The sequence below is a fragment of the Eumetopias jubatus genome, unplaced genomic scaffold (genome assembly GCF_037043125.1).
Source record: "Eumetopias jubatus isolate StellerSeaLion01/CBP00866 unplaced genomic scaffold, mEumJub1_p1.0 scaffold_14, whole genome shotgun sequence".
Lineage (NCBI taxonomy): Eukaryota > Metazoa > Chordata > Mammalia > Carnivora > Otariidae > Eumetopias > Eumetopias jubatus.
Genome location: NW_028274820.1, coordinates 33,107,517 through 33,135,465, shown reverse-complemented (window position 1 = coordinate 33,135,465; position 27,949 = coordinate 33,107,517). Strand labels below are relative to the sequence as shown.

The 27,949-nt window shown below is 33.0% G+C and overlaps 1 protein-coding gene and 1 pseudogene across 6 annotated transcripts in view; one reads left to right on the top strand and one right to left on the bottom strand.

Annotated features, from left to right (window-relative positions):
• RUNDC3B (RUN domain containing 3B) overlaps positions 1-27,949 on the bottom strand; it is a 121,483-nt gene that overhangs the window by 52,306 nt on the left and 41,228 nt on the right. For 3 of the 6 annotated variants that reach the window (XM_028120382.2, XM_088018437.1, XM_088018439.1), the window contains exons 3-5: positions 21,248-21,298; positions 15,020-15,153; positions 4,143-4,228 (exon numbers count right to left, since the gene is read on the bottom strand). In XM_028120382.2, the coding sequence (XP_027976183.1) occupies positions 4,143-4,228; positions 15,020-15,153; positions 21,248-21,298 (271 nt within the window). The remainder of the gene's footprint in view (positions 1-4,142; positions 4,229-15,019; positions 15,154-21,247; positions 21,299-27,949) is intronic. The other 3 variants (XM_028120385.2, XM_088018438.1, XM_028120391.2) reach the window with 1 other exon arrangement.
• On the top strand, positions 13,806-14,395 carry LOC114219874 (fatty acid-binding protein 5 pseudogene; annotated as a pseudogene).

Below are 27,949 nucleotides of genomic sequence, written 5' to 3'. Positions count from 1 at the left end.
AGATTAATAAAATAAATGGAAGGAATTTCTATATATTTAACTAAGATATTTAACAAAAAGATAAAGATATTTAAATAAATCTATATACCTGAGATTCTGTCACTGTCCCAATAGCTAAATTGGCTGTTGACATACTATTCTGACTCCTAGAAGAACTATGATTACAATGACTCTAGATCCCCAAATTCTATGGGACACATGGCTTAGAAAGAATTCTGGTTTTTGATACTGGGAATCACCCATTATTCCTAGTATTTCCCTTTATAAGAAAAGTTCTATTTTTTTTCCTCCATCTTGAGTCCACCATGTTTAAAAGTACATTCTTCAAAAATCAGATCAAAATTACTTCTGCTTGTTTCCTAATGTCAAAATTGACTTAGGGACTGTTGAAGAATATCAAACACACACACAAATCTAACCAATTTTAGAGATTTCTTAAAGTCTAAAGATCTTACATATGTGTGTATATAATATTGTTTTGAGGAGTTTTTTTGGTTTTAGTTTTACTAATAATTTTTGAAGTTAAACAATATAAGTGAAACACTTGCTACATGTGAAATAATTTCACTCAAAACTATACCTGAAGTATAATGTTGTACAAACCTCATTTACTATAACCCTTTTTTTTACAAATTCATTTTTTTATTTTATTATGTTATGTTAATCACCATACATCATTAGTTTTTGATGTAGTGTTTGTTCCATGATTCATTGTTTGCATATAACACCCAGTGCTCCATTCAATACGTGCCCTCTTTAATACCCATTACCAGGCTAACCTATCCCCCCACCCCCCTTCCAGGAAACTATTCTTAATCCAAGGTCATGAAGATTTACATTTATGTTTTCTTCTAAGAGTTTTCCATGTAAGTCCGATCGATTTTCAGTAATTTTTGTATATGCTATGAGGCAGCAGTATACAAGCAATTTTTACTAATGGTTTTCATCTTAATAATGTAAAACTTTTAAACAGATTCAGATTCCAAAAGTCCTTCTTAGCTCTTGAAAGATATGTTATATTGTTCACTATCTACTTTTCTATAAGTGAGAAAAGTATTTATCAACTCCTTTTTCACTTTGTGAGAGCTCAGTAATTTTTGAAGTTTTATTTTATACTTACTCCTTCCTTTTCTTAGTCCTATATAATATCAAGAAAATTGATATTTCTTCTGAGCATAACTTTTGTCATTATAAATTAAGTACTGTGGTACAATTTTAAAGTATTAAATAGGTCTCCATAAAACTAATTATATCTCTTTACATTTTCCATATTTGCTACTTCAAATTCTTATCAGAATGTTTTCAATTTTGTTTCAAGTGTCACATTTTTGCTTCTTAGCTTAACTTTTCTAATTATTTTTCAGTCTGTGGATGGGGAGAAATTAAAACTCGGAGCAAATTAATTCAGTGTCTCCCTTACCTACCTTATCTTACTCTCTATTTCTCAGTCTTCCCAGTAACCTACCAAAACAATTCCCCCCCCCCCTTTTTTTTTAGCTTGGATTCTAATCTCAAATCCGCCAACCTCCCAACTCTGGTTATTTCCCAGTTAACACCTCAATCCCTAAACCATGAAACTCTGCAAGGGTTGTTTTCAATAGCTAAGACATCCTCCACCTTAGGAAAAAAAAAAAAATCACCTGAATGTCTCTAATACTCTGGAGCCATGTGATGTACTCCTACCAGAAGATTTCCTGTATTTCTCATCCCCATACTTCCTCCACCCAATCTTATCCTTGGATTTCCACTGATTAGTATTCTCAAGCTTGCCTATCTTAGCCCATGGAGATCCTCCTTCTGTACTGGGGTAAACACTTGTATTACCAAAAGTCATTACTCTTTATCTTTGAAGAGTAGAACAAGAAGAAATTACTTGATTCAGAAACTCTCAAGATTCCTAAAGGATCAGAGATCATTTCTCATTGTTCTACAAGCACTTATATCAGGCAGCATCCAGACTATATCAGGCAGCATCCAGACAAAAGGTAAGGTGTAACTATTCTTTCCAATAGTTTGCTTGTATTTTACAAACCTAATCTTCCAAATAATAGATACGCTGGGGCTAGAGGTTCACAATCAAGTTTACTTATAAATTAAGAAGTTTCTTTGGTTTGATTTCAATAAAAACAAAAAACAAAAAACAGTGTAAATAGTTTAAAACAAAAAAAGGAAGACTTTGCAACCGCATTTTTCAGTTAACTTCTAAGATGAGAATTCTGAAATAACTCCTTACTTCCTTTCCTGGGAATTAGAGCCATGATATTCACATTTAAGTACTGTGTGTATGTATATATATAAACATTATATATTTGCATGTATGTATGTATAAACATTTCCTAAGCCATGTTTCTGTTTGAATAAGGTATGCTTATATATTGTTACAAAAGTATTTTTACTTGATGGACTTTTTTGAGCTGAATCATTTCCTTTTTATCAAAAAGGACAGCTAACACCTCAGAACAAGGCAAAAAGCATTTCCCTTTAAATATTTGAACTTCTCATTCTAAAAATAATCTATTTGAGAATTATTTCTACCCCACCCAATTGTCTAAGAAACAAGAGTAACAACTAAGATTATTAATGCTTTAATTTTTACTCAGAAGACTACCATAACCTTAATGCAGCCTTGTTATTGAACAGGAGATGATTTCTGTGTAAACTTGGTTTTGATTTCATTAATTTAGGAGTATTAGGTTTGATCTATGAGATTTTGATACTATTATTTTCAAAGCCTTAGTATCCTTAATATTTAGTTTTCATAACTAAACTTATTTACTAGTGATAATAAATAAAAGAAAATTTTTCATTTCATGAAGTTCACCGCAAACATCATTTCACTGCCTATCTTTAGAAATATCCCTAAAGAATATTGCTATAAAAGAATTCAATAATTATATATCAAATAATTATGTGCTATGATAGAGGTGTTAGTTAATGATATGGCAGTAATCATTTTGTAGTACATAAGCATATCAAATAAACATGTATATCTTAAACTTACACAGCATGTCCATTATATCTAAGTAAAGTGGGAAATAAAACAAACAAAAAACAAAACAAAAAAAAGAATGTATCATAATAAATGTCGAGATTTTCTCAAAATCCAAAATGCCAAATATTGCATCAGGACATGGAAATTAAGATTCTTCCAGGTATATGATTTCTTTATCTGTGGACCTAATTTCCTCTATCAAAACTGATTTATAGTTGTCACTGTCATCTTCTCTTTCACAAACATGATTTATGAGGTAGAAATCAGTATGGTAATTTAGAAGTGTCTAAGGCAGTGTGGTCCAACAGAAGGTTATGCATCTGTGCTGTGCAATTTGGTAGCCATTAGCTGCACATATCTACTGAACACCTGAAATGTGATATGGCAACTGAAGAAGTGATTTAGTAATTTTACCTACTCTTAATGAGTATTAATTTACACAGTGGCACGTCGTTAGTGGCCACTGTGTTAAACAGTACATGTTTAAGGTATTGAAATTATTGAACATTTTCATTTACAAATACTTTTGAAGTGGAGAAAAGTAGTTTCTTTAGCAAAAGCTATAAACAGAGATTAGTAGACCAGGATTTTATAGGAATGCCTGTTGTCTTAATATGAATCTTTTTTCTACCACCGTAAAAAAATAATAAAGTCCTGTTTTTCACATGGCACAGCATGTCATCTCTTAAGTGTATACAACCTAAGAAAAACAACATGCATATAGCCTGCCATAAAAAGACAATTGAGCGATCATTAGTTACATATATGAATTAAAACAAAGAATAAAATGTGGAAAGAGTAAGAATGCTGTAGAAATTTCATAGTTAGATTTTCCTTCAAATTAACTGGTCAGGGAAAAGTCTGTGGAGAGAATGAAATTTCAGGTATTGAAAGTGTAAGAAACAGAAATGATTGAGAGAAAAGATATTCTAGACATAATGTGAAGCCTCAAAAGATAAACCAAAGTAGATGTCTGTTTAGCTGATGAATGGCATTTTCCTAAGATAGTGGATTTACCTGAGCAGTACAAAAAGAGGAAATAAAATAGTTGAAGACTTTAGAAGGGAATTAATCTTCGTTCTAATCTTTATTTCTAATCTTTAGCTGACTGTTTTAAATACATATTTGAAAATCAAAAGGATGTTTAAACCTGGTTGTTTTGAAGTCTCTCAGAGCTGTAGAGATGTATTCAGATAAATGTTTTTCCATGAGTGCTACTCTGATCCAGGCTCTACCCTAAAAGGAAGAAGAAAGAATCAAATGTGAAAAATAATTACAAGTTAAAAATATATTTTGCCCAGTGTGTCATCAAAAATGTAAGCATTTTAATATGTAAAGAACTCAATCAAAATATACATTTGATAAAGGTTAAAAAATATTTAAGTGGGTAAGAATGGGTAAATTTTTATTACATATAGTATACCTTTGTTCTCTAGAGATACAGGATACAGTATATCATACTAACTTTCTATCCTCTGAAGGGACGTAACTATTAATATTGGATCAGAGACTTCTTTTCATAACTCTCTGCCTCAATGCCCAAATCAACATGCTAATTAAAATGAGTCTCCTTATAAAACATGAACAGAATCCATTCTCTTCTAAAAGAAAAATCACTGGCACACCACTTAAGAAAATTTCCCACCTATCCTTCCAGAGGGAGGTTTTAGATAACTAATAATGAACCAAATTTCATTATTTATCATGCATCCAAATCATGAATTACTGAGTTTGCACCCAGGACAGTCTAAAAACTATTACTGAATATTAAGCCAAAATAAACAAAAAACAAATGCACAGCAAAATTACTCAGAACCAATTTCTAGCAGAAAAATCACAGAAAAAGACAATTCTGACTAAAGTGAATAATTTAATTTTATTTTTGAAAGGGGTAATATCATTCAATAGTTGAGAACAGCCAGTTATTTTTTTTTTAATAATCCAAAGCATTTCTCCTGGACTCTTTGTTTAGAATGAAAGAATATAAGAGGTCATATTTGTAATGAGAATTTTTTAATTCGATTACTTTTATTTTCACTCAGCCCTCCCACAAATCTCCAGAAAATCCATAAAGATTAATGAAATAGAAAATCAAAACACTTCAATGACAGCTGAGAATAAAGGTGACACTAATCAATATATATGATGGTTGACTACCCATATGGAGAAAAAAAGCATTCTTTAGATATGTCTACAACTTTAATGAATTCACCAAACTTCCGGATAGGAAGGATCAAAAAGCAGTCAATCTAGACAGTGGTAAAACCTGACCAACTAGAAGCAGCAGTATTGTTGGGAAATAAAGGAATGATATGGGTGTGATTAGCATGGCAGTCAATTTGCCCATCAAGCTCAAAACCCCTTTTAGCTTGCACAGTGTTCAGTCCATTGTTTTCTGCAGAGTAAGCCTTGAGGAACCTACAGTTAGCTGTAGCTGACCTAACAGGAAGGAAGAGGCAAGCCACTGGTCAGCAATCCCAAGTTTCTCTCTCGAAATTTCCTTTGAAAGACAAGGAGGCTGGTAGTAGTAGCTTGAATCAAAAGGCTAAGATTTCACCAGAGCAGAAGCTGGGAGAGTTGCTCTCCAGAGAAAGTTAGACACAGAAGACTGTGCTATTGCTAGATAAGAAATGTGGGGGAAAGCCCTGCTTCCTGATTTAATAATTTCAATACATGCAAAACTGGGCTGCACTTAATTTCCTGTCCTTGGATGTTTGTGGAATTCTCTATTGTATTATAATAATACACTGTGCTAATTTTAACAGTTTCTTTTCTTTCAGCAAAAGAACTTTTACTAGAACAGAAGATAAACAGACTTATAAATGTAGGGGCCATGAAGTGGGGAAGTCGAAAAACCAGGTTTAAGATTTTAGACTTTATCAAAGTTGGATAACGGTGAACCACTTAGGTTTTTTTCTTTTCCTCCAGGGACACAAATACTCATTTCTTTGTCACTGAAAGTTTTTGAAAAACAAATAAATAAAAAGCAGTCAACACTTCTGAAGGCTGTAATTAATATATGTTTGGCCCCATTTTAAGATACATTAAAATATTTATATACATTAGGATATTTAATCTTCCCAGGGTGCCTGGGTGGCTCAGTCAGTTAAGTATCCAACTCTTGATTTCAGCCCAGCCCAGGTCAGGATCTCAGGGTCATAAGATCAAGCCCCCTTTGGGCCCCATGCTCATCAGGGAGTCTGCTTGAGATTCTCACCCTCTCTCTACCCGCCCCCCCCACTCATGTTCTCTCTCTCAAATAAATCTTTTAAAAAAAGATATTTAATCTTCCCAAGAATTGTGTGAGTTAGGTTACAATATTATCCCTACTCATCTCTACAAAGAAACAAAAAATAGACAAATCAAGAAGATAGGAAATATCTCACCACCAAACCAACCAACCTAACTGAATAAAAACCTAAACACTCTACCTTCCCTCCTGCTTCAGGGGATAAACTGTAATCATTTAAGAGAACAAAAAGACAAATTACATAGTAGGCAAAGATATCTGCATTACATGCATCTGACAAAAGACTCATTTGTAAAATAAAAATAATTCTTACAAATCCATAAGAATAAATTAAAAATGGGGCCTGCAAGGGGAAGACTTCAACTATAGATTCAACTTCTTTAGAAGATATCAGAATATTCAGATGTTTTCTTCCTTTTCATGTTAGTTTTATGATTTTTTTCAAAGAATTTGCCCATTTCATGTAAAGTTTAAAATTTATAGGTATGAAGTTATTCATAATATCCTTCTAGGATTTTTAATGCCTGTAGGGTCTATGGGGTTCATTGGCCTCTTCTTTATTCCTGATACTGTTAATTTATAATCTCTCTTTTTCTCTTTATGAATAGTCTTGCTAGAAGCTTATCAACTGTATTAATCTTTTTAAAACCACCAAATTTTTGTTTGGTTGATTTTCTTCTAGTGTACATTTTTTCATTTAATTCAATTTTGCTCTTTATCATTTCTTTCCTTCTTTTTCAGTATATTACTTTTTTAATAGCTTTTCAGACGAAAACTTTGATCACTGATTTTTAGCCTTTAGTCTTTCATATACATGAGAGCCTATATTTAAACCTATTTTCCTCTAAGCACAAATTTTTACATGTTATATTTCATTATCACTACTTTCCACATATTTTTTCAATTTCAAGTGTAATTTCTTCTTTCATCCATGAGTTATTCAGAAGTCCTTCTCAATGTTGACTCACCTAAGCATTTTCTTGTTATCTTTTTGTTATTAATTATAGCTTAATTCCATTGTGGTTAGAGAACACACTTTAGATTACTTCAATCTGAAATCCACAGAGATGAATTATAACTCAGCCAATGATCAATTTTTGTGTAGGTTCTATGTTTGGTATGAATGAATATTTTATAGTTTTCTATTTACACTTTATTATATACTCCAGTTCTCTGGTACTACTAGTCCTTATATTTTCTACTACAATTACTTAAAAGTTCATTATCTGCTTCTCCCATAGGTCTGTTTCAATTGTCTTTTTTATATTTCTTAGTTTTGGTCATTTGATCTTGTTTCCTGATATGTGCGGTGGTTTCTGATCCAATATTGTACACTGCATATAAAAATTTGTAGCTGCACTAATGCTATCTTTCCTTTGAATAGATTTATTTTTCAAGTAGGCAAGGAGTGTACTTGAAAATCACTTTGCACTATTTAAGGACACCACTTTTAGGCCTTTTTTGGGCTGGTCTTCATCTGAATTTCCCTTACTCCCCAGGTGGAGCCTTTCTGGGATCTCAAATAAAAGCCTAGAGTATTTTACAGGGCCCTGCCAACTTGTTTGGCCTTGAATTCTAACCTCTGTCTCTCCAGAACAAGACTGTGAAATCTTTAATCAGCTTTTTTTGCCTCCTACCTGCTGCTTTCAGCTTGGTTTATGAAACTTCTGCTCTGTGCTTAAGGTAGCTAAGAGTTGGCAAACAGCTCACAGGGAAAACTGCATGTCTAACCTCTGACACATATGTCTGCGGTTCTCTCAGTATTTTAAGTCCTGGTTTCACTGGCAGTTCCCAGCTCCCACTTCTGTTTCTCTAGCTCAGGGAAACTAGAAGAGCCCCCAGAACTCTCTGATTAGCCTCTATACTGATGATGTGAACAGACAAATGCCCTTAGGCTAAAAGCCAAGATAAATGTGGGGCTACCTCAACTACCATCCTTCTCTCCAGTACTGTGGCCACTGCCGTCCTCATGACTTGGTTGTTCTATTAGGTCTTAAATTTGTTGCTCTGCATATTTTATCCAATCTTTACAGCTGTTCTTGTTAGAAGGGTTGCTCTAATATAAGCTACTTTGTCATCACTAGAAGCAGAAACTGGTTCATTTCTCACCTCCAGGATCATCTGGGTTTTTTGACTCAAGTTATACCCTTCTGACATGACTCTCTCTCCCTCCCTGTGCATGCTCCATACTGCACTCAGTGGATCTTTTTGAAAAGTAAATTAGATTATAGTACTCTATTGTTCAAAAAAAATTAAAGATTTTTTAATTTTTAAATTAAAGTTAGCACCTCATTGAGAATAAAATCTCAACTGTTAATATGCCTTGCTTCCCCTGCTCACTATCTGCACAGCACATTTCTTCCCATAACTCACATTCTGGCTCAAACATTGTTGCCTTACACAAGTCTTCCATACCTACAATATCTAAAAGAGTGCTTTCTTCCACCACCCTGATCACTTTCTAATCTCTTAAACAGTTTCATTTTTCATGGCCCCATCCAACCCAAAGATTGGATAAAATATGCAGAGCAACAAATTTAAGATCTAATAGAACAACCAAGTTATGAGGACTGCAGTGGCCACAGTACTGGAGAGAAGGATGGTAGTTGAGGTAGCCCCACATTCATCTTAGCTTTTAACCTAAGGGCATTTGTCTGTTCACATCATGGTATAGAGGCTAATCAGAGAGTTCTGGGGGCTCTTCTAGTTTCCCTGAGCTAGAGAAACAGAAGTGGGAGCTGGGAACTGCCAGTGAAACCAGGATATACAAATATTATGTATATATTTGTTATATCATTAAAATATACCACACATAACATTTGTTCTCTGCCATCTTTTCAGCAATGCCACTGTATCATTAGTACTTATAACAGTTTCTAGCACACAGTAGGTACTCAATATATATTTGTTGAATATGTGGAGAAAACTCAAGCAGATAAGTAACTTGCTCATTGCTAGTAGGCGTTAAGAGGCACCACTCACAAGTGGGGAAAAGGAATGATATGAGGAAAGTGGCATCTTATAAAGACTCATATGAAATTAGTATTTAAAATGGAGAGAGTATAAAACAAATGGGCAGAATCAGAATATGTCTGGTTTCTGCCTGGGAAACTGTTTCTTTATTTTTAAAGCTCGCCAAGCATGTCTGACATTCTTCCAGGTTGGGAACTATCAAGTGGTTGTTTAAAGAGGAGATGGATTTGTGAGTAATAGAAAATGATCATAAAAATGGCATCTTCACAAATCTATACCTTACCGTAAAGTTCTAGTATCTGTTAACTCGGGTGTATCTGTGATTAATAACCGCCTGCCCCCACCTCAGCCTCCTCCCATAGGAAACTTGGCTAACCTGCCTCTAAGAAAGAGCAGTGACAAAATCAGCTTTTGAACAAAGGAAAAAGTGAACAAGAGGATGAGACCCGAAAAGACCAGGAGGGATTAGGGATTAGGGACTTCTGTCCTAAGAATGTTGAGGGCTACATTCACAGTTCTGACATGGGACAGGTGCTCAATAAAAATTTATCTGATGGAGAGATGCATGAATATATATATGAATGGCTGATGGGACCAGCATATTCAGAAATTGGTCTAACATGTTAAACTCAAGAACAGAACGAATGTACAGGGCAAGCAAGCACAAACTAGGAAAGCCTAACTCAGCCACAAACAAGAGCTGTTCTTAAAAACAAAGAAAAAGAAAAAAACTTCGTAAGATATACAGGAAGGCAAGAAGAACTCAAGAACAGCGCAGAGCTCATATTTGGGACGCCAAAACCAACAACAAAAATGAAAGGAGGAAAAGGATTTCTTGAGCTTGAAATCAGTGGGAATACTATGAAAATTCAATGGAAATATCTGTAAGATAAATAACACTAACTAAAGATCCAATTGGGGAGTTTTTGTCAGAAATCATAGATTATGCTTATAAGTAATCAGCCCAAGAGCCGATGGGAAAGGTGGATGTGTTCAAAAGGGAGTGAAATAAATGCCTGCTGAGATGAAGTTAGTTTTCTAAGCGTGCTAGTTCTAATCTGAAACCTAAATAAGAAATCCCATGGGGTGCCTGGGCGGGTCAGTTGGTTAAGCATCTGCCTTCAGCTCAGGTCATGATCTCAGGGTCCTGGGATCGAGCCCCACGTCGGGCTCCCTGCTCAGCAGGGAGTCTGCTTCTCCCTCTCCCTCTGCTCCTCTCCCTGCTCATGCTCTCTCTCTCAAATAAATAAATAAAACCTAAAAAAAAAAAAAAAGAAATCCCGTATACAGAAATCCTATTCCCAGAACCTCTGCATATTGTAGAAAGAATATCTGCCAATGTAACTGAGATGTGAAATGGAAAGATTACAGACATGATCTTCAATTCAAATATTCTATTCCATTGTTAGGCTTTGTTTAAGCCCTGGAAAATAGGCTCAGCTGGTCATGGACTGAGCAAAGAAAAGGACTGTCAGCATTTCATAGATCTCAGCTTAGTGATTAAGTATCAGATCTCTCATGGTGGCAAATTTCTATGATGTGAATCTATGTTGTACAGTAGTTCTAGGACACAGACAATCCTGATTCAAACAAAACTAAATTTAAAGAATGTTTCTATACTGAATTAGTCATTCCCTATAAGGTACCTTGTCTTCCACTGCTTAAAATGTCATCCACATAGCCTGAAAGGTGTAATCAAAGGTATTCTGCTTCTTACATAGAATTCAAAAATGAAGATCCCAAGTGTACGGAGTTGCACAGTTTAGCAGGTAAATTTGGTGCTGTGGTTCTGTTTTCACAAGTGTCAAGGCTGGATGAGATGGATACCATATAGGCTAGTAGTCACTCTAGAAAGCAGCTCAAAGGCTCAATAAACCAGCCATCTGAGGTATTTGCTTAATCCTTCAATCCTGACAGTTGGCAGGTGTGATTTACTGAGTAGATTAAGTACTTTGCTCTGCCTACTGCAATGAATAAAGACAGAAGTAATCTTTGCTCGCAGACTTTCCCCAGGATCACCAGACAAGTCACAGATCTCTCTTTCCCCACTAAATGGAACCTGTCTGAGGCCTGAGCAAAACAAAGATATAAATGCAGGATTTGGAACATGATTGTTCTGTGATGTTTTTATACTCAACACTGGTTTTTTACAGAATAAGTATTAACTCTCTCTGCTGGGCAGCATCTTGCTACATACGGCTTAGTCCCAAGGTCTCATTAAGAAAGGTGGTCAGCTGGGGTTTGCATTTCTGTGCTCCACCCAGGTCCAAATGCTACATTCCTAATGTTTGTTAACTTCTCAATTACCTTTTGTATTTTGGTATATGCTAGTTCTACAAATGTATTATCTCCTATATTTAAGAGGCTTAGAATATACTTGTCATGTTAATTGTTCCTTCTTTTAATTTGAAAATGAGAAAATAAAGTTTATGTGCCACCTGGGGTACTTTCTATCTGTATAGACTTGATTCATTCAAATTATAGCTTGCCTTTTAATCTTAACCTACAGAAACCAAGATATTATTCTTAAACCATAAGGAAAACATGAAAGGAAAAATGATACAAACTCAACGAAGATGCAAAGGAGAATTCAGACCTGTAGTCAATCAATTAGAAAGTAAATAAATGCATAAAGTCAAGAGTTTGAGAAAATAGAGGCCAAAAGACTACTAAGATAATATTATAGCTATGAAGAAAGCTGTTAATATAAAAACAAGATTTAAACAACTATAAGAAAAATTATTTTTAAATATCTAGCTATGATTGACTTCAAAATGAAGGCATTTGGCTTGAAAAATGTGTGAGTCAGAGAGGAAAACTGATTCAATCTAAAAAAGTTAGAAGACACTGAAACAGAAAGTTAACTATTGCTCAGACAGCCCCCTGGCTGGACTGGCAGAAGGCAGTCAAGGAGGGAGTAGCAGATTTCACTTTTAGACAGTGAAATCCAAGGCTTGAGTCTTCGCAAGGTGACAAAAATCATAGCTATTAACTTTACCCCAAAATACACTTCCACATTATAAATTTTAAAATGTTTAACTATGTTTCTAATCATCTCACTAAATTTAAATATTATAAATCTCATCTTTAAAAACTTAATCAGTTTTTGTTTTACAAAATATTTAATTTCAATATACCTTTATCAATTATAGTAACCAGTAATTTTCCAGAAGAAAAAATATCCTAAATAAAAATAGATGCAGGAACAATAAACTCAGAAACTATACTTTTGAAAGATGACTGTTATACTTTCATTTATTATAAACACGTAATTTTTAAGTTTGTAACTATTAAATAACAAATTATCTCTTGATCTTAAAACTGTACATATCTATTTTCAATCTTTATTTTCTACTTAGATTTCATTCTATAATTCTTAAGTGCCAAAAATAGTAAGGAACCTAGTTTGACAATCCAATAAAAAAAATAAAACTCCTAAACCACAGCCGATACAGTTTATATGAGCAGCTCAGACTTTTTATAATCTTAAAAACTATTGAAGACTCCAAATGCTTTCATATGGGCTCTATCTATTCATATTTACTATAAGTCAAAACTGGAAACTAAAATATTAGGTAATTAAAAAATAAACCCACTATATGTTAACATAAATAACATATTTTATGAAAAATAACTATCTTTTCCTAAACAAAAATATTAGTGACAAAAGTGGGTCTGTTTTACATTTTTTCAAATTCTTTTTTATGTATGACTTAATAAAAGAAAACTAAGGATCAGCTGCTACATTTAATCTGTTATAATGTGTTGTTTTGGTTGAAGGCTCTCTAGCCTCACATAGATACATAGTTGCAAAAGGGAATCTTTTATAGACTTTTCAGATAATTGCAGACATTCTCCTTTAATTCTACATTAAAACTCAGTAACTGATAATTTCTAAAAGGCTAACTGCTACATGGAAAATATAACCATATCAATGAACTTTTCATACTGTGTTTCATTAAAACCACTGGTTTGAATAAATCTTATACCCATGCAAGATTTTATAATTCCATGCATCAATCATTGGAATTATGAGTTTTGCAGGTTTACCAAATGCTAACACATTTCATTAAACAATTAAAAAATGCATTTGCTAATATCAACATCATTGTTATGAGAAAAGTCTATATGTACAGGAAAACTATTAGGCTTAAGATGGTGAATACAAGTTTTCCAAGATTCTAATTTTTACTTGAAAGTTTTAATTTTACCACTGGCAACCAATGCTGTCAGCTGTTTCCCTTGAATTAACAGGCTCACTTTGTTCATTTTTAAAGAAAATTCTACCAAATGCCTAAGTCTAAAAAATATAGTTTGTATGCTTTTCTTTTGAGTAAAAATAGTATTACGTGACAAAAGTGTCTAATTTAGCTTACAATTCAAACTACATGAGTACTTCTTCTTGAGACAACCATCATATTTCAGTATGCTGCAAATGCTTTATGCATAGTTTCCACTTTATTACTCAGGATATTAAAAAGATAGGCACTAAAAGGTTGAGATTTAATAAAATTAATAATGTTTACTGCACCATCATAGACATTTTTAAGAGGAACTAGCTTTTGGGAAGCCACACTCCGGATGCCCCACTCTGCTCTGCTCACTAGGCCCGCCAGCCTGCGCCCATCATGGCCACCATTCAGCAGCTGGTAGGAAGATGGCGCTTAGTGGAAAGCAAAGGCTTTCACGAATACATGAAGGAAGTAGGAGTGGGAATGGCTCTGCGAAAAGTGGGTGCAATGGCCAAACCAGATTGTATCATCTCTTCTGATGGCAAAAACCTCACCATAAAAACTGAGAGCACTTTGAAAACAACACAATTTTCATGTAACCTGGGAGAGAAGTTTGAAGAAACTACAGCTAATGGCAGAAAAACTCAGGCTGTATGCAACTTCACAGACAGTGCGTTGGTTCAACATCAGGAATGGGATGGGAAGGAAAGCACTATCACAAGAAAATTGGAAAATGGGAAATCAGTGGTGGAATGCGTCATGAATAATGTCACCTATATTCAGGTCTATGAAAAAGTAAAAATTCCATCATCATTTTGGACAGGAATTAGCTATGAGGATGAACAAGCTCAGTTCAATGAGCAAATCTCCATACTGCTTTTTTTTTCATTACTGTGTTCAATTATCTTTATCATAAACATTTTACATGCATCTATTTCAAAGTGTTGATTTAATTAGGATCATCCCTTTGGTTAGTAAATAAATTTGTGCTAAAAAAAAAAAGAGGAACTAGCTTTTCTTTTTTCTTTTTCTTTTTTTTTTTTTTTTTTTTTGACTGAGTGCACTGGGAAAAACTCAATGATTACTAGTAGTTAGATGACACTGCCTTAATTCATGCTAAGGAACCAGCAATTTTGCCACCATTGTTTCTGTATCAGCAGTGCAAGTGTCAACATAGTGTAAAAGGCAAATAACATCGTGGTACTACATGAAAATACTTTTGACATTATGAACCCCCAGGGTTCTTCAGGACACTGAGAGCCACTGGTTTGGGTAACTCAAGAAATGTAGAAACTTCACAGAACAGGAAATATTTTATTGTGCTTCTCAAAAAAGAATTCATAGTGACTAGCTTCAAACCTTCTTGCTCTTCATAAGGCAAAGGAAGATTCAAGAGCATTCTAAATAACTATATGCAACTAAAAAAAAAATAGAAACCTATAAAAGATTTTAAACATGGTCAAGTGCTAAATCCCAACCAAGAAAAAAAATTGTATAGCAAAGAGCTCAGAATTTTCTATTTGAGTCAAAACTGCGGATTATACACATGGCATTTTATTAATTATGTCTTACCTTAGCTCTAGAGGAACTGACATTTTCCATATTTTCAATGCTGCAGATACAATTCTGTGAAACTTTCCGGCAAGCCACTCTGATATAGTCCCAGAAGCTACGAGGACTTTCATAACCAAACCAGGTTACTTGACCTTCAGGAGACAAATTGTAATACAAAATAAAAGAAAACTAGACTAGAAAATTCGAAATGCAAGAATAAAATTCTGAAAAATAAAAGATAGCCTAGTGTGCCATAGTGAAAAGGGCACTAACCCAAGTAGCAAAAAAGCTTTCAATCTAGTCCTGCTCTACCTTTAACTAGTTGTGCTACTGTGGACATTTATTTAATAGACCTGGATTATAGTTTTCTCAACAACAAAATCAAACAAATGAAAAGAAAAAGGGACCAGACACTAAAAAAAAAAACAAAATAGTTTAATATTCTACTATTCTAAGGCAGTCTTTTAGATACCTCCCAGAAAACCCTTCTTATGGTTCTAGTTAACCATTAATTCACATGTCAAAGGTTGCATTCTAAAGCTTTCTCTACTTAGAGAAACAGAAAAAATAACACACTTTTTCTCCTTTTCATAAGGAAACTTCCAAGAAATGAAACAATGTTGTGGTCTATCTTCTAAGTAAACATGATGAATTAGAATGCTATGTTCACTGATCAAACATAATCTACCCAACATTCTCATCTAAAAAGCCAATAAAGTTCCTCTCTGTCATTCACCTGCTCTCTTCTAGTTGGCAACCCATGAAAAAGTCCTTCAGGCATTTACCACTATAATTTTTCAGATTCAGGTAATTATGTGTCTACTCATGAACAAATATTCTTTTGCGTGTTATCTTACAACAGTATTAATATTTCTATATGGGACTCTGAGTAGTGGTCCATGGGCACCATTTTGTACTCTGAGCATTTTTAAGTAGGATATAAGAGACACCTTAATTCTTTCTTTAGTATTCTGGAATGATTAGTCTTACCTAGGGAAGTTGTTTAATCTTAAAGTAGAAAGATGTGCTTTTACATTTTAAATCTGGGCTTCCTTAATTATTTATCTTAAATCTTCCTATCCCCAGTAATAGCTTCTCTGTAGCAACATCAAAAGTATTCTTGTCAACAAGCACCATTTTAGGAGTGATGTCTCAAATGATAGTTCAGTGGTTTCCAACTACAGTGGCCTGTAACAATAACTGAGCTGATTTTTAAAAAATACCTATGCCTGGACTCCATCCCAAGGTAAATAATCAAAATCTTTAAGGGTGGGCCCAGGCATAGGTATTTTTTAAAAAGATCCCCTTGGTATTTCTAATAATGTATTTATGGTTAATTAACCAATAGAAATTGTACATATCATGATAGGTAACTCCTATTCATTATTCAGGACATTTTAAAGTCCTTTTCTTCTTGTAACCCACATATGATCTCTATAGCAGGTCAATCCCTCCCTACGTGCTGACATAGCACCCTATGCTTATCTATCCTTATAACTATTTACTTGATTATCTTACATTTTAAGTGGTATTATCAGTAAGGCAGGGATTGTGTCTTGTTTGACTTCAAATCAATCTCCAACACTTCATGCTTGGCTCATAGTAGGCATTCAGTAAATATTTGTTAAACAAATCAACCGGTAAATCAACACAAAATATCATCTTAATTGCAAGGCACATAAAATTTGAATTTTAAAAATCTATCTTGTTATAGTGACAGTTCAATGACAATCTGGTATTACGAAATGTGCGTCCTACATTACAAATGTCAAACATTCCAGACAAACATACCTTTGTCTTTATAAATAAAAATACAAAAGCTTCTCAAATCCTTATTCAACTCAATGTCTCTAAACTCAATTTTCTTTAAAGATTTTCTTTAAAAATCAAATCTTACTACCTACAAATAAAAATATATAGGAATACTTATAATCTCCCTTCTTCCTCTCAATCTCTCCCTGTCACTTTCTTTTGCCCCCTCTGTTCTTTGAGTTAAAAAAGGTCCTGGTACAGTACCTTACTATAGTTTGTCTTTAGGACAATATTCATGTCATTAATTTGTTAGCCATTTGGAGAGGAGGCGGGATGTCTACTGGTTAAGAATATGAGATCTTGAGCAAATGAGTTAACTTCACTCTATCAATCAGGGTTTCTTCTGTAAGTTGACAATAATGGCAGTACCTACCTGATAACACTGTTGAGAGAATTAGATGAGATAATCTATGTGCAATTAGTTTATAGCCTGGTACAAATGTTAACAATTATTACCACTATTATTGCGATTATCATACAAATAGTTAAGAGACCTAAGCTCCTCTGTACTGTAAACAAAGTGGGAATGGGATGCAAAATTAAAATTTCCCGCTTACTTGCTCAGAATCTAGAAGAATGCTTAAAATTTACTCCCTACTGCAACCTTTTCCCATATCAACCATTTCAAATTTACCTCCCCAAGATATTTCTAGTCTCAACTAATTTTCTTTGGCTTCTATTAATTAAATCATTCCATAATTTAAAATGAGAGGTACAGCCAGACTTCCATCAAGAAAGGATCTTAAAAAAAGGGAACATCACAAGTTTTCTCTGTTGACTTTATTTTAAACCTTCTCATGAGTTTGACATGGTTAAGGAAAATAATTTATGAGAAGTTTTAAAATAAAGCTGTCAAAAAAAATCACAAAAGAATGTAACAAGGCCCCATTTTGGAGGAGAGGAAACAAAGATATCAAAAAACAAAATCTAGGCTAAGGTTAACAGAGAAGGAATGGGCACTAAATCCTTGGGACTCCTGCTATGGGTAAGATATGCTGTCTATAAGACTTTCACCCAAGAGACCATGGCAAGATTTCCCAGATTACAAACTGAGAAACTGAACAATTAACAGAATAACATATCATCATAATTTGCAGGCCTTAAATAAATAAACCTGTAGTATCTTCACAACACTATTACCAACTTAGCAAACTAGATGTGAGGATGACTTGGCTTGATTATCTTCCTTCCTCTTCCATGTACATCATTTCCAAAGTGAAGTTCTGAATTAAAGACACTGAATTTTTCACATTCAGAAGAATCTGCTTTGATTAAGAGAAGATGTATTCCCTTGTTAGGCCTCCAAACAAACTTTCTTGTAAATCATATACCCTAGAATTTTATGTAAATAATTAAATAATTTCTGCATCTATGAAAGAGTTAAATTTAATTAAAAATAATGGAAGCATTCAACTGGTTACTTGAGATAGTATTTGAAGATCCTTTTTACTTAAGCACAGATTAATAGCAAAAGATGTACTTAGGCTATTAGTCTGTAATCACTATTCAACAGAAAAATTAAAAAATAAAGCTAAAAGCTGATCGTGCCTTTTAAAATAACTATTGAAGCAATAAACAATCACTCCCCAAATATTTTCATTTCCTTTAAAAATAACTATAAAAGCAAATCACACAGCAAGGAAACAACTAGTCTATATCTTGAAGAAATTTTATTCTGGAAAAGAAATATCCTGTCACTAACAGAATTCTTTTAAAAGCTATTGATAGGTGTATAATATGCTTTCTGTTACATGTTTTCTTAGAAGTTAACTTTTACCACTGATGAAGTTAAACAACTTTTTCAAAACTTATTGACATTCCATCAATCTGACTCTAATTCATTTTAAGGCAAAGAAAGAAAGGGTGAAAAGTTTGCTGGACTAGGGGAGCCTGGGTGGCTCAGTGGGTTAAGCGTCTGCCTTTGGCTCAGGTCATGATCCCAGGATCCTGGGATCGAGCCCCCCATCAGGCTCCCTGCTCAGTGGGAAGCCTGCTTCTCCCTCTCCCACTCCCCCTACTTGTGTTCCCTCTCTCGCTATGTCTCTCTCTGTCAAATAAATAAATAAAATCTTTAAAAAATAAAAAGTTTGCTGGACTAAAAGGTAATGTGCTACTGACCAGCTATGTGATATCTTTCCCACAAAACTGCCTTATTTTCAGCACCTAAAAATGGCCTGTGATCTCTAAGGTCCAAGGTTATTTTAAAATAACTCTTCTAAAAAAATTAAAAAATAAAATAAAATTACTCTTCTATATTTCTTAAGTTAGACGTCTGTTTACAACATGCAATGTATCTGTGTTTTGCTTATATGTTGGTTCACAGCTGGAATGAGACCTTCTAAGAACAAGGACTAAATTTTCTTTTTTTTAAAATTTTTTATTGTTATGTTAATTGCCACACATTACATCATTAGTTTTTAATGTAGTGCTGGGTGTTATGCACAAACAATGAATCATGGAACACTACATCAAGGACTAAATTTTCTAAAGTGGTTCTCTACTAAGTAGTGACTGAAACATCATCTTTTGATAATATAAAATATAAATGAATCTGTTAAGTGACTTCCTTTCTCTACTCTTTGTATAAGTGCTTACCTATGTAAAGAGCAAATGAAAAACTCATTCCCCAAGCTGAAGTCTCATTAGTGTTACAATGCATCACCTAGATGACAGTATCAAAGACTATCACCTTGGAACTGCTACTCAACTAGACAAGCAATAAAAGATAGTCCCATCGAATTTTAATTAACCATTCTGATATCACTGTAAAAGTTTTCAGATACTTAAAGGAAAATGGTTACAGGTGGATTCATTGTTGCCAATATATTAGTATTTAGATGAATTCAACTTTTCACTTTTCACTTTAAATTTTCTAACAGCAATCTTGAATTTCTTACTGCTAATTTATAAAAGTCAGTTTAATATTTTCTATTTTATTTTTGCTAAGCAGAGAAAACTCCCATTTCTGCAAGAGGAGAGAGTCTTTTCCTTTTTTAAAAGAAACTACTATTTTTAGTTAAGGTTCATATTTATTAGACTACCAAGCTTTGAAAGTAAAATAATGACCTTGATTAATTTTCTAAATAAAATTTCATATTAATATTCTAAAAAAGGAATTTAAATACTTTAAAAATAACTAATTACATATTAAGCTGAATCTTAATAAGTATGAGTCTAGATTAGATACTCAGTTGTACTTCTATTGCTAGCTCTGTATGTTACCTACAGGACATCTCAAGTAAATCATTTAACAACTATGAAGCACAGTTACTAATTTACAAAACATAATTATTATTCTTTGTTACTGACAATGTCTTGTTCACTGGTAAGGAATTTATTGCAAATATCTATAATATGTATCTAATACCATAAAAATGAGTCAATTTGCAATCTTTCAAGACAAAAAAAAATCAAGATAACCAGGTTCACCGAAAATCTGAAAAATGAATTTGACTTAAACTTTTTAGCCCAGTAATTTTACCATCTTTGTCTTCTACCAGCTTTTTAACAAAAGGCTTAGAATACCAGCAGACTGAATTAGAGTTCCAAAGGCTGAACTCCATACAGAGAGCAACACATAAATGTGAGCCCTGAAGAAATCAAGCATAATCTGTTTCCGTAGTGATTAAGGCTATACATAGAGGACAGAAAACAAACGAAACTGTTTAAAATGATTACTTGTGGGAATGAGGGTTGAGGAAAAGAGGCTTGTTTTCTACTTTCCATCTTTTGCCTTATTGTAATCCTTAGAAATATGACTATATATTTCTTTTCTAATTAAAAAATATAATAAAAGGCTAGTCCATTAAGTACAGAGCCTAGCAGTATTTTGCAGACAATAGGAATTCAATTAAAAAGTTTTGAGTAAGTGAATAAAGGCATGCATTCTACCTGGGAGAAAGGAAACTAAGGAATATATTCCCACTAATGATTCCAGAATGGCAAAGCAGTTATTGATACTGCCCATGAATGTTTCATTGAGTAACTTTGGAAAAATCACACATCTTCCCTAAGCCCCCAGTTTGCATGTAATACAAATATTATTACACAGCACTTACAAAATTGAGGAGATAACTAATAATTCTTATATTGTTAAGAGTTACAATAAAATATAATTGCACAGATACACATGATTAATAAAAGTGATTAAAACCATGGGAACTTAAAGAAATACGGAGGGGGTCACATGAGAAAAGAAGGAGAGTAAATGGATTATTATATTGTGTGGGTTTACAACAAGATTTTAATTTAAAAGTTAGCATAAGCATATTTGTGCCCTCTGGATTAACAAAAGCAAAAAAAAAAAAAAAAAAGCTTTGCAAAACCCATGCAATGTACTAAAAGAGATCACTTAACTGATACAGCCCTCCCCAGTAAGTCAATTCCATGCTCCCGCGCAGCTCAGTGGCGGGAGACATCACCAGCATAGAGTACCTTGAAGAGGTATTTGGAGATGAGCCAGCCATCTGCAACTTTGGGATATCTCTTTAAAAAAAATAAACAACAACAACAACATACAGATATTTAAGAAACCTGCCATCAAGTTTACAATTGCAAACTGAATAGCCCAAATAAGATGGCTACACATTATCTGGATGCAATAAACACTACATTTACCTAATAAAATGAACTCAGTTAAGATGAATATGAGGTATACTCAGCACGTAAATCAAACAGGTCCCTTGTCACCTATTCTACTGGAGAAGGGAGTGTATCTGTAAGTCACAGAAACAGGCTCCCTGTTTGCTTTCAGGGCCATCATTCTTTCCCAAGCATGATAGGCTGATGATGACAGGGCAAAAGGAGCAAAAGCTTGACTGAATTTGCTAGCTTTGCACCTCAGAGTTTATAAGATTTGTTAGGAAAATTATTATTAAACTATGTCTTATAAAGTTTCAACTTTAAAAATGCATTTATTTTACTGTTAACTTTTCTAAAAGTTATAAGAAAATTCATTTTGAAGAACAGCTCTTATTTTTTGGGCCTAAGAAGAGTTAAAATTTTTGTTTTTTTTTTTTTGTGACTTGAGAACAGCACTTAGATATCAAGTAGAATGTTCTTCAGTTTAACCAATGTTGACTGAATGCCGACTTCATGCAAAATACTGTTTTATTTCCTACAGCTTCCAATTATTGTTTAACAACCACATCTGGAAAAGTACTGTAAATCCTTGCTATGTTGTTTGGAAATTCCTAGTATAATTATACAGGAAAACTCCAAAGCCAAATTTCTAAAGTCGCATTCCCCAAAAATGATCTTTTCTTCTCTCATAACCAAACACTGAAATCTCCAACAGGACATGGTCCCATATACCTTGCCAATTATTTATACCCTTTCTGAAACCAAACAAAACCAGTAGCACACACAGTCGGTAATGTATGAAAATGAAAGGAAGAAGATGTAGATAGTTTGTGCTATTGGCTACATCTATGTGTTGACCATTCACTCTCTATCCTCCTACTTCAATGTATAACATTTTTAATGACTATTAAATTTGGAAACACATATCCAAAAGGAACTATAATTTGGTATTCTAATTGAACCCACATTAGAAGATCATGTTGTTGCTACAACTACTACAAAAATGAAAATTTCTCAGCATTGAGATGCAAATCAGAATAGAGTGCTTTTCATTGCAAATATTAAGACAATTCTAAATGTTTAAACCACGTTTACTATCTTTGCCCTGACAACAAAATTATGTAGCTTATTTGCAGTCATTAACATAACCAAAAAAGTTATCAGAGTAAAAACAATGTCCACGAAAATCTTACTTAAAAGAATTTTACTTCATAAGTCGGAGGGGGAGACGAACCATGAGAGACGATGGACTCTGAAAAACAAACTGAGGGTTCTAGAGGGGAGGGGGTGGGGGGATGGGTTAGCCTGGTGATGGGTATTAAAGAGGGCACGTTCTGCGTGGAGCACTGGGTGTTATGTACAAACAATGAATCATGGAACACTACATCAAAAACTAATGATGTATGGTGATTAACATAACAATAAAAAAAGAAAAGAAAAGAATTTTACTTCAAAAAATGTATTAAATAGGGGGCACCTGGGTGGCTCAGATGATTAAGCATCTGCCTTCTGCTCAGGTCATGATCCCAGGATTCTGGGATCGAGCTCCCTGCTCTGCGGGGAGCCTGCTTCTCCCTCTCCCTCTGCCTGCCTCTCTCTGTCAAATAAATAAAATCTTTTAAAAAATGTATTAAATAAGATATATCATGTCCAGATTTATGTCATGACTTAATCAATCCCTGGTATGAAGTGAGAAACAATTACTAACTCTATTATAAATTACAATTTATAGATTAGTATTTTTTTAAAGCTGTTAGTATGTTAGCCTTTATGTCTTCATTATGCAAATGATTTTTATTTTGGCTGTAAAATACCACATGAAAATTTTAAAAAATTAAAATGCTTTCACTTATTTGTAGGCCTTAATTGCTTTAATCATAATTTAGTATCTTACTCTACATCAGTTATAAGGAACCAGGAGCATCCAGACTAAGTAACAATCCACTAGATTCCAAATTATCTGTAATTAAATTTCAACAACTCTTTCATTTTATAGATGAGAAAGCAGAAGGCCAGAGAGAGCATGCCTATACCATCTCTGTTTGCCGTCACCTCATGCTATCTACTTGTGAGACAAGATTTGACAGGAGGAGAATCAGTCAATTGGTTTTCCTGGTTGGTTATGAGTTCTCACTGACAGCCTCAGAAATAAGAAAAACAAAACAAAAAAATGAGCAGTAAACTTATAGTGTGACTGGGGTGAATATTTTTGATATAAAATTTAAATTCTTAGCACAGTTGCTGCCAAAAAAAGTAAATGAATAAGTGAACTACAAAGCTCACATTATTTCAGAGTGGCCCAAGGAATTGTTTGGAGAAAAGGGTCTCATTTGCAACTGAAATAAAACCCGTTGTTATAAAATATATTAATGTTAAGAGAAACAGTATTTTACCATTAAGCAGAGCAGAAAAACAGTTTCAACAAAACTAAGTATACCAAAGTGTTTTGTTAAAAAGCAAAATTCATTCAAATGTACCATTACAATCATATCATATATAGTTATAGTAGGTGTTAATTTCTGAAATTTTAGTCAAAAGAATCTACTCAGAAATGGATACAATAAAAGAATGTTTAATCATCCTAAAGATAGTATTTTCTGACCCCAAATGAACTTTCAAAAACAACTGAAAATAAATCCAACTATAATCTTTTTATTAATGTGGAAATTGGCCTTCATCCAGAAAAGATCACTGACCACAAATAAATCTGCCTTGGTGATAAGACTGAATATAATTCTAGTTCATGAATATGCCATTTATTCTGCCATTTTTTTCATGTTAGTTCTTGTTCCAACTTTAGCTTTCTATTCATTTTGACTTCTTTGATGACTAAGCTACATTATCATGATTGATATAATTTGATAAATGCAGAAGGTGAATATCTGCCTTTGCTATATTCTAATTTTTTCTCTTTCTCTGTGTATGTATTTTTCTAATAAAGTTACAGGGAGATGACTTTATTTTTAAATGATCCAAGATGGATTCTAAAATAAGATCCTTAAATGGATTTGTAAATTGCCATTTGAAAGGCAAATAACAAAACTGATTATAAATTATCAGATAGTAATTCAGAATTTTCACAAGTTTTTTTTAATTGGCAATACCAAATAGAATATACTTTATTTTGTCACTGATAATATTCATGCAAGTTCTTATTGTTTGAAATTTTGGATCTTGAAGCCATGTATATATATGTAAGAGAAAAATCATTCAGTGAAGCAATATTTACAACTGTAGTATGTATTGTATTCAGCTAACAATGAAACAATATTATCTTTTCTATGTGGTAATTTTTCATCTCTTAAGATTCTGAAATTAAATTGTACCATCATATAAAACTTATCTTAAGCTTTCAAAAGACTGCTTTAAAATGACATTTATAGGTAGATGGTAGATACATTAGAAACAAAAGTATTTGTTCACTGATTCAACAATTTTTAAAACCTGAGTATCAAAAACATGAAAATATTTTTCCTTTAAAAATAAAAATATGTTTCCTTTAAAAGTAATAGTGACTTTAAAGGAAACACATGTAGGAAGAATTTTAATAAAATATTAGGTTATATGAATGAACTCTTGAAATTAGAAAATCAGAAAGACGTAAGTGAAATTATGATGCCCTCCAAAAATAAACTAAAGTTCATTAAACTGTGCAATCTCTTCCTTGTTCTATAAGAATGAGAAATATTTGAGCATTAAAAAATGCTGAATTTACATAACAAAAATTTAATGAGACAGCAACTTTCCATTACTGAAAATAAAAAAAATACAATTTAATAATTATAAGTATAATTTAATAATTATAAGTACTGTAAGATGCTCTATGCTAATTCCACAAAAATCATCAGGTCAAACTGGAAATGTCCAATTATTTTTCTGGCAGAAATGCAAAGGGCTACAAACACAGATAAATAAACATAAGAAAGAACTACCATCAGAGACCATCAATTCCTCCTAAATCCAAGAATCTGTATGACCTGGTAGAATCATAAATTTCTTTACCTCTCTTATATATTAAAAAAAAATTTCAAAAATATCTGAGGCACGGTTATCAATGGTAAATATTATTTAAGTATTTTAAAAATATTTTCTTCTAGGTGGTATGCCCATTCAGGACTCAAATCTAGATTAGATTCCTTAATTTGAAAGGATTTGAAAAGTGAAGTTCATGTAAAATAAATCTAAAAATACTCCAGAAATAACAAAGTTGAAAACCACTAGTAAATCTCTCATTCTGTAAATAAATAAATATTTAAATTAGGGGATTGAAATGACTCCTTGAAAATTCTAGTTTGGTTATAAAACATAAAGACCATATATCCAAATAAGTACAAATACTGAAGATATTTTTCTTGTTCTTCACCCAGAAATGCTTACAGCAAATACCATAATTAAGAGTACTACTACAATCCTATGACTCCAAACAGAAGCAAGTACTTAAGTATGTGGAGATTGTGTTTTAGAATTTTAAACATGCACAAAATTATGTAAGATCTTATAAAACTAAGACAGGAAAAATATTTCAGATGTTTCAAAACAAATAATAAACTCTCAAGTGAAAAATGATAAGCATAAAATGAAATAATAAAATACCAATAGAAATCATGTAGAAAGACCAATATCAAGGAGAAAAAAAGAACCATTATTGATCAAAATGGGCAACATAAAAGCTAGTTCTATGTGATGTAAATAGTTTTTTTCTATTTGAGGGTAATTAAGAAAACTCCCTCCACAAAATAAATAGGCAAAGGTCATAATCAGGAAATGACAAAAAAAAAGATTTTTAATAAACATGAAAATATCCTCAATCTCATTTGTATATACATGCAAATTAAAATAACAGAATATTTTATGTATTTCATATTAATAGAAGGCCAAAAAGATATTTTCCCCTATCAAATTAAAATTTTTTCATATTAGAATTTTTTTAATATTAACAATAATACAATGAGGATATAAAAATAACAATTACATACATTATTATTAGTACAACTTTTCTGGTAGACAATATAGCAGCATATATTAAAATAATAGTATATATATCAGAATGTGTATACCCTGTATTTCAGTAATTACAACTTTAAGACTTCATTAGCTAATACCATTAACAGGAAATAATTTTAAAGAAATTAGAAAACCATGTAAACATAAATGTTCAGGAACTTAACAGCATGTTTATGAAAGGAAAAATTAGGAAAAAATAAATACAAAACTAATTATGGTTAATTCATGCAACAGATTATGTACTTAAATATGAAATGGAAATATATTCAAGAAAATAGAAAACATTTGTTCAAACAAAACCTTATACACAGATGTTCACAGCAGTCTTGTTTATGAGAGAAAAAAAGCGGAAACAGTCGAACGTCCATTAAATAGATACACAAAATGTGCTATATCCATATAATGGAATATTATTTAGCCATAAAAAAAGAGCTGCTGAAAAAAAAAAAAAAAGAGCTGCTGATACCTGATACACACTACAACATGGATGAACCTTGAAAACTTTAGGCAAAGTGAAAGAAGCCAAACACAAAAGGTCATATATTTTATGATTTCCTTTGCATGAAATGTCCAGAATAAGTAAATCCATAAGGACTGAAAGTGGATTAGTGGTTGCCAGGGGAGGGGGATGGAGAGAAAAGAAGTGACCACTTAAGGGTATGGAGTTTCTTTTTAGGTGATGAAAATGTTCTGGAACTAGGCAGTACTGGTAATTGCACAACACTGTGAGTATACTAAATATCAATGAATTATACATTTTAAAATGGTTACAATGGTGAGTTTTATGATACATTAGTTTAATCTCACTTAAAACTACCAAAAAATAAAATTAAATGGAAAATACAATATGGCCATGAAAAGATGCCTACAATATACCAAGGGCAAAATATAGATCATAGCAAAGGAAATATAAATATATATGTGACAGTTATACCAGCTGCAATTATATCTACAATTTCTGGAAGATTTTATTAATATTCCTGCAGCTCTAAATTTTAATCTCTGGTCACTTTTATGAGGAGTAGAAGGGAAGAGGAAAGGCAAAAAATGGTAGCCCAAGAAGATAAAAGTATATACAGAACAAAAGTCAAGTCAAGTAGATTATATGCCAGTTACAGGATAAAATCTTAATGGGAAGAATGAGGCTTTCATTTTTTAAAAAAAATTTTTTAAAAGATTTTATTTATTTATTTGACAGAGACACAGCGAGAGAGGGAACACAAGCAGGGGGAGTGGGAGAGGGAGAAGCAGGCTTCCCGCCGAGCCGGGTGCCTGATGTGGGGCTTGATCCCAGGACCCTGGGATCATGACCCGAGCCAAAGGCAGACACTTAACGACTGAGCCACCCAGGCGCCCCAAGAATGAGGCTTTTAAAAGGCAACAGAAAAACAAAAAAAATCAGGGCTACAAGTTTAATATTAAATGAAGTATAGGAATATAACTTTAATTGGAAAAGATACACGAAGAATAGAGAAATTTGAGTGACACTTAAATTTTCCAGTTACTTTTTCCATCATACTTGCTTTACAAACTAAGGCTTTTTATCTTTAG